Genomic DNA, 7,920 nt, shown 5'->3' with positions numbered 1-7,920 from the left:
TGGTTCTTGTTTTGCTTATTATTCTCTCTTTGCTTTACCGGTTTCATGTCACACTTTAATTTTTTTTCTTATTACAAGTAAAATGATATCCAATATGATTTTCAAATGGTGAAAAACGAATTTACCTACTCAATTCAGTTAAAAATAACTCATCTAACATGGACAATTAACGAGAAACTCACTTCGATGTGGTCTAATTCAAAATAAGTCTAAATAAGATCGAAAAAAAAATATGACAAATTTAATAAAGGAAAAAATCTAGCAGAGTTTCTATTCACTTCTCAAATTTGTTAACTATAATGTCTTACCCGATTTAAAACTAATAAAAGTCCAAAATTTTAAAATAACAAAATTATTTACTTTGAACTTTTATGCTATCATTTTTTTTTGTTACATATGGCTATTTATTTTAGTAATAGTAACACCATATTTACACAACTTAAATTATCTATAAGTTCAGCTCGAGCCATAGCAGTCCAAGTTCACGCAAAAATCAAAATCACGGTGATCTTATGACTAGCCAAAAAATGAAATATATTTGAAAGCTATAAGTATATTTGTTTGATTAATTTTTTTGCCTCCCTGTTTTTTTTTGTACAACACTACTTTTTCACCATGCCAGCCGACTTTCAATTCAAAATAATTAAACTAAATAAATATCTTTTGTGTTTTAGTTCAACAAATGCCATAAAGAGATATATTACAGTGTACAAAATTTTGATTGTTTGGTAATTCTTTGAAATCTAATTAAATTAGGTAAAAATGAACGTGTAGTTGCTAATTTGACTTGCATTATATCTATAATAGATTAAAATGTTTTTGTGAGTACACTACAAAAGAATTGAGTTTTTACATTTAAGTAGTTATTCAAAGTTAAAAAAAGGTTCACATGCACTAATTAAATTTCCTTCTTGTTGGTTTCATTTCTTTTCTGGAAGAAAGAAATATTGTCCAATGTTTGAAAATTTTCTGTCAGAGATTCTTTTCCAAATTTGCTCCATGTCTATATATTGTGTGGGTTCTGGTTGCCAATTGCATCTCAATGGCACTTTGTTGTAAAAAAAAAGGCACCGTTATTCACAAGGAACAAAGGTGCCGTTAGCTTAGCAGCCCTTCAAAGAAAACGCCATCGTTCGAGCCGCAAGAAGTTGGAGATGTGTGTGTGTGGATGTTAGACATGCACGGCACTCACTCTCACTCACTTCGGCGTACACCCATAACACTTTATACCTATATTTGGACAAATGGGCCTTACTGAACTTTGATCCCCTGCTTACATATATGGCTTTTTGAAGTGAACCTTCGTTCAACACGTGCTCATACTTTGTTCCTGAATTGTTTCTGCACCAAAAAAGTGCGCGCGCGCGCGCGAGAGACACAGAGAGAGGAGACAATGAAGGGAGCAATAGGAGTGAGAAAAGGTGCATGGACTGAGGAAGAGGACGTGTTGCTGAAGAAGTGCGTGGAAAAATATGGTAAAGGAAAATGGCACCAAGTCCCTCACAGAGCAGGTATACTATTGATCACCCCAGAGAGAGAGAGAGAGAGTGGGAGAGAGCTATTTTCGCTGTTATAGTTAGAGTGTGTATCAATGGGTATGAGTTTGCAGGGTTGAACAGGTGCAGGAAAAGTTGCAGGTTGAGGTGGCTGAACTATCTGATGCCCGACATCAAGAGAGGGGCGTTCCAAGAAGACGAGGTTGACATGATCATCCGGCTTCGGAGGCTTCTTGGTAATCGGTGAGTAATGCTCTCCCAAGTTTGTGTTACTCGTCGCACATCATATACATCATCATGTCCACACTAATAAATCATCCATCTCTTTGACCATTTCTTTCGGGTCTTCTAACGTGAGTTTTACCGGCGGGATCATCACAAACGATAGAAAAGACTGGGTTCAGAAAATATCGTATATAAAAGAGACGTGAAAGATTTGTTGAGTGCATGAATATGAAGCCCATCTGCTTAAATATCCATTTAAAATCGAGCATATACATACATCAATATATAGACCCACGCTACTTCCACTCCTCAAATAGATTTATGTTTCGAAAAAAAATAGATTTATGTTACTTGTCAGTGAGTAATGCTCTGCAAAAGTTTGTGACTGTGTTGCTTGTCGCATATCATATATATTATCATGGCAACATGCCAACACTATTAAATCATCTATCTCTTCGACCATTTCTTTCGGGCTTCGAAAATGAGTTTTTCTAGCGAAATCATAAAAAAAGATAGAAAAGACTAGGTTCAGAAAATATTGTATGTAAAAGAGATGTAAAGGACCTGTTGAGTACATGAATATGAAGCCCATATGCTAAAATATCCGCTTAATCATCCAGATTCGAATTGGGTTAAGTTGGATAAGGTGGGATTAGACATCCTCCCAATATCCACCGAATTGTAGACAATCTCATCATTTATTTAGTGCAATCTAAGATGGAATTCAAAATATTCGAAAATCTTTACAAATGTCACTTGCCCAACATAATCTCTCACGGGAAATGTGTTTAGGAAGCGTAAGAATGTCAACCATCACGTTTGACCTTTTTTGGAAATTCGAAATCAATCCCGTTCAGTAAACTCCAACATGGAGAAAACATATTGCTATTAATCGTTGTTTAAGGATGAATTCAACGAGTTTTAGGTGCTTTCCAGAACACTTTCATAGCATTCGATTTCGTCATAGCACAAAATATGAGTAGTTGAGGTGATACAAAAATAAGTAACATTAAACCATAAAACGCCAATTATCTTAGATGAAGATGATTCAACTCCCAAAATGATAAAGCAAGAAAGGAATATTTATCAAATGAATCAATAAATAATGGTTATTGTATATGTACCTCGTTTCGATTAGCCAAATTCCACTTAAAATCTAGCAAATTAAAGAGTTCAAACGTAATATGAGCTAACACGTGTAAGTAATAAAAATTCTAACTTTTTTAATGAACATGTTTAAGAACTTTTTTTTTAATCAAGAAATGAACTTGTGCCAAATATATAAGGGAAAATAAACTGAAAATGAAAAAGGAAAATCTTAATGGCATGGAACCTGCCAAATAGGGCTAGGGGCGATGGCAAAGGACAGAGAGCCCCATCGTGACTTGGAAAATGAAAGAAATTTTGTGAAAATGACTGTACAAATATTGAGTGGTCCAAACTCTCGTCAGCCACAAAACCAAGGAAGTCCAATGCTTCGAGGAATTATTTCGTAGAGTTTTTTCTTTCTTCTCAAAACACTTTAGAGTTTAGGAGGGAGAAATAACCTTACCATGACAGTTTCTATAAACAAATCACTTTTTTCCATATATGAATAATTATTACAATTTCACCAAAATCCGATTATACTTTAGTGTGGATATGATACCCACATGATGACGGCATGCAATTTAAATGAATCTTGTGTAAATATCATGTGGTACTCGAATATATGGTGGGCCGTTGTTTAGCATTAACTCCTCGAGTAGTTTGTGATCATTAGTTAAGGTTCCGTTCATTTCGCGGAAAATATGACATTTTTTATGAATATTTTCTAGGAAAATGCCACAATTTTCCGGTGTTCTGCTGAAATCTGAAAAAGACTCGAAAAATATTTTCCGCTATTTGGTAAAAATCTAATCTAATCTTCCTCCATGCACTACTTTTAATAATTTTTTTAATATTTTATTTATTAAAATCGATTTTTAAATTATTTTTTAATTTTAATTTTCTTTTTTTTCCCTTCTTCTTCGGCCAGTCAATGGCCATCGAGCTCAAGCCTCGCCATAGGCTGGCAAGGCTTGAGAGTGGCGAGGCTCAAGCTCGCTAGATTCCGGCAAGCCGAGCCTCGCCAGCCTCAGCCAAGGTTCCACCTCGCTAGATTTGGCAAGGTCGAGCTCGCCCGAGGCCAGTGAGCTTGCTCACTACCGCCTCCCGAGCTCGCCAGATTTGGCGAGGTCGAGCTCGCCCGAGGCCAGTAAGCTTGCTCACTACCGCCTCCCAAGCTCGCCAGACTACGGCTTGGGAGGCCTTGAGCTAGCAAGGCTACGGTGAGCGAGCTCGCCAGCCTCGGGCGAGGCCCGAGCCTCGCTAGCATCTAGCGACGCTCGAGTGTTGTCGATCTGCGAGGCTCGAGCCTTACTACCATCTGGCAATGCTCAAGTGTTGTTGATCTGGCGAGCTCAAGCCTCGCCTATGGCTGGCGACCGGCCGAAGAAGAAGAAAAAAGAAAAAAGAATAAAAAATTAGAATTTAAAAAAAAGAGAAAAAGGAAAATAAAAATAAAAATAATTAAAATGAATGGTAAAAGAAGGAGGTGGGAAAATGATTTCCTCTTATGGAAAATGTTTTCCTTGACTTATTTATTTTCCGTGAACAGAATGCCGGGAAATCCGGAAAATATTTTCCTGGAAGTTATTTTTCACAAAACAAACTACCCATTTAAGAAATATCAAGTTCTTAGTGAGACTAGATGTTATAAATACTTTAAGATTAGTCATCATTATCAATAGGACAGAACCAAGACGAAACTCACACCGAGAATGAGATTGATCCTATTACCTATTGCTTGACCCTAGAATGCATGTTGTAAAGGTTGGGGAAAAAGAATGTTACAACAACTACAATCTGAGCCACTTTGTGTCAAGATCCTGAGTGTTGCCATCAGTGAATTTCTCGTCACAATTCTCTTTTTGGGCAAACACAGACTTTTAATAAAGGGTATCATTGTCTGAAACGATTATGTGCCGTCAATTTTTACCAAAATAGTCCAGACTTCAGCGTCTTTGGATTTGCCTTGTAGAACTTTCTTGTTTTTGATAGAGACGGTTGGACAACTAGATTCAATTGACGAGAGAGACAGAGAGATTGATGTAGAAGCACTGCAACAACCTAAATAACCGTCGTGCCCAAATTATGCAGGGCCCTTTACAATGATCATTTACATGGGGAAAAGTCCAACTTATGCGCAGGGTTTTAGTGAAACGTTATACCATATTAAAGAGCAAATGTTAGAATTCTATTTTAATATAAGGATTTTGTTATGTGATATCCTAGTGGCACTTGATAAACAACTAAATAAAAAAACATTGCAAATTTCCATGCATTGACTGCATTCGTAATATGCATAATCAATATTCTAAAAATTGAATATTTTCTTATTAAGGTATGTTTAACAAGTGCTGAACACTCGTTAATAGGACTCTTAATATATAGACATAAAGAATAGAAGATTAACTTGCTTTAGAGGTGAGAGATGGTCTAGTGGTACTTGTTGAATGCGAGGTGGCAAATTTGAATACAAGTATCTCACTTTCGGGAATGATCTATGGACTTCTAGCACTTCAGTGAGAAATTATGGTGACATGGCTTGCTTACCCCGGACCAATGGGTCGTGAGTGAGGCAAAATGAAGGCCCTTTCACAGTCTTAAGTCCGAATATTAATGTAGCGAGGTGTGGAATTCTCCTGGTAATGCTTAGAGGAAGCATGCAATCTAGTTGTCCATGCTCGCCATTTCGATTAGGGGAAAAAAGGGAAAAAAGAGGCGGCATAGACAAAGACAATGGAATTGAATAATCAAAGCTAAGCGCATAAGACATTTAAAAATTTTAGACGTGAAGTTGTAGATTTTGAGGTAACCAAAGCGGATAAACACAAAAGCAAAGTGATAGGATGTCTTGAATTCAATCGAGAAATGCATACAAATACAAATGAAATATTAATGTAGTAGTTAAAGTTCTGGACAAATTAATCAATCTCAAATTCGAAATACAAAATTATTTATCTATGTATTAAGAGCAATGAAATTACAAGCTAAGGGGCATGCATGTCCTTTTCTTACCCAATATCGGCATGTATAATGTCAGTTAATTCTCTACTTGTTTGTACCCAAAATTAATCAGGTCATCGACATGGATAGACATGTGACTAAAGTGCAGGGTATTATTAAGCATGTGATCCAATGTCGATGACCATAAGGATTATTATTGATATTGATGTACATCAATGACCATTGATCAGTTGTCGATATATGACAATGTATGGTTAGCGACAATCGACAAGGATATCAATTAGAATGGGTGATGGATACCGATTTAAAGTATCAAGAGAAAATTGGATGCTCAGAGGGCGTTAGGATGCATTTATGAGTTCGAAATCACTAGTGAGTGAAGCAACGGAGTTCAGGAAGTTGTGGAATAACTAAAACGTGATTTTAAGGGAGCAACCGCTTGAAGATAAGATCATGGCATTGTGAATTTGTGAGAGCATGAGCACAAGATTATTGGAGATGAGGGAACATGGCTATAGCCGCAAAAAAACTCCTTAGAGATGGTTATGGCATAACCACTATAGATACCATTGTTCGTCTATTGGAGACCCTTGTGCACAAACAAACAAATATACTATCTTTCAATTATCATTATTTTCCGGCATCATAGTTTTAGTTTCAAAACTTACGTTATCGATTAAATTCCAGCATATTTCTTAGCTGTAGTTTTCAAATTCACATCGTCGATTAAATTCTGGCGTGTATCTATAGCTTGGGTGCCACGTCATTGATTAAATTCCAGCATAGTTTGTTTACGTTCGGCTCCATTGAAATGGTTGTCTTTTCCAAGCGTTCTCGTCAATTAAATTCCGGCATAATTTGTGCATGTACAATGCTGTTTGAAGTGAAGATATTAGTTTTCTTATCTACCTGTGATATTTCTTGTCCGAAGTCATCACAAAACCTGTTTTCTTTAATAAAAACCAAAGAACGACTTTCAAGAAAAGATATTCCGTTGCCGTATTCATTCGTGCGGAATACAAATATTGTTACCCTGATTTGATAATTGAGTTAACTGGTGATATGTGAATTGAAATAAGCCCATGCCTGCACGGATAACTGAAACAAGCAAGACACAAGTGGGCACATAGAATTGTCAAGTATGCTGACCGATGAACTAATGAGTCATTCTTCCTAATTATCATAGTCTCAATAATGATCTGTCCAAGTTCATGCAGGTGGTCACTGATTGCGGGGAGACTTCCGGGAAGAACCGCGAACGACGTGAAGAACTATTGGAACACCCACTTGGCTGAAAAGGTCGTCTATCAGAAGCTGAAGGAAGACAACTCGCCTACAAAATTTGCCACTAAAGTGAACGTCATAAGGCCTCAACCTTGGCCATTCTCGAAGAGCTCGGCATGGCTCGACATAAAAGCCACGCTGGTGGCTTCAAGGACTCCACCAGGTGAAAACATTGAACAATCATCTCCAATGTTATCTCATCAGGACAAGGAGAGTGCTTGGTGGGAAAATTTGTTATCCGAAAGCGGCCCCAACGAAGGGCTCATCACCTCAACGAGTGGCTTAGAAGGACAGCCAGGCACGGATTCGTGGCCTCGGGAATTTGCTATGGAAGAGGGACGAAATGGTTGGAACGAGCTCTCTTTCGATGCCGATGTTTGGGAATTTCTCGACTCGAATCCTCATGCTGTTATCTAGCTATTGCTTTGGTCGATCTGTCTTAGTAGCTATTACTACTGAGGCAAACTTGTGTCCTTTATGTGTTATGTAATTCTCCATAGTCTGCTAAAATGGGGCCGTTTATTAAACTAGTGATTGATGCATTCAACTATAGAAGAAGCTTGTTATGGAAGTGGCCCCTTGTGAGAAATAATGTCTGTAAAGGAGTAGTCACATTCATCCTTAAATTTGTCATATATTGTGATTATGAAGCTCATGATGGAAATTGTTGGAATTAACTCGAGAATTCTGGGTCATTGGAATGTGGTGAATAAACTCTACATGGGAGTATTGTTAACACAAAGATATTTCGAGGAAGAAAACCACATTCCTCACTTTTCTGTATTTCTTCTTCATTCATTTATAATGACCTAGAGGCGTATATATATACAAAGAAAAGAAAGAATCTTAAAAAATATATCCTCTA

At 37.1% G+C, this 7,920-nt stretch overlaps 1 protein-coding gene across 2 annotated transcripts; it reads left to right on the top strand.

Annotated features, from left to right (window-relative positions):
* The first annotated feature begins 1,044 nt into the window (after window positions 1-1,044).
* On the top strand, window positions 1,045-7,698 carry LOC115681463 (transcription factor MYB114-like). Of its 2 annotated transcripts, none has more exons than XM_030605424.2 (3): window positions 1,045-1,511; window positions 1,610-1,739; window positions 6,980-7,698. In XM_030605424.2, exons 1-3 carry the CDS (start codon window positions 1,394-1,396, stop codon window positions 7,470-7,472), a joined length of 741 nt encoding a protein of 246 aa, XP_030461284.2. In that variant the 5' UTR covers window positions 1,045-1,393; the 3' UTR covers window positions 7,473-7,698. The 2 variants fall into 2 exon arrangements, with proteins under 2 accessions (XP_030461284.2, XP_030461286.1); XM_030605426.2 differs by having other exon boundaries at window positions 1,052-1,511; window positions 6,989-7,698.
* The last annotated feature ends 222 nt before the right edge of the window (window positions 7,699-7,920 follow it).

This window comes from Syzygium oleosum, unplaced genomic scaffold, assembly GCF_021117445.2.
Source record: "Syzygium oleosum isolate NSW1041296 unplaced genomic scaffold, Sole_v2.1 Sole_v2.48, whole genome shotgun sequence".
NCBI lineage: Eukaryota > Viridiplantae > Streptophyta > Magnoliopsida > Myrtales > Myrtaceae > Syzygium > Syzygium oleosum.
The sequence above is the reverse complement of the archived record's forward strand: the minus strand, read 5'-3'. Positions and strand labels throughout refer to the sequence as shown.

Coding starts and splice junctions, on each gene's coding strand:
- LOC115681463 (XM_030605424.2), top strand. CDS start 1,394: ATGAAGGGAGCAATAGGAGTGAGAAAAGGTGCATGGACTGAGGAAGAG. Junction 1,512..1,609: donor CCAAGTCCCTCACAGAGCAG/GTATACTATTGA, acceptor ATGAGTTTGCAG/GGTTGAACAGGTGCAGGAAA. Junction 1,740..6,979: donor CGGAGGCTTCTTGGTAATCG/GTGAGTAATGCT, acceptor GATCTGTCCAAG/TTCATGCAGGTGGTCACTGA.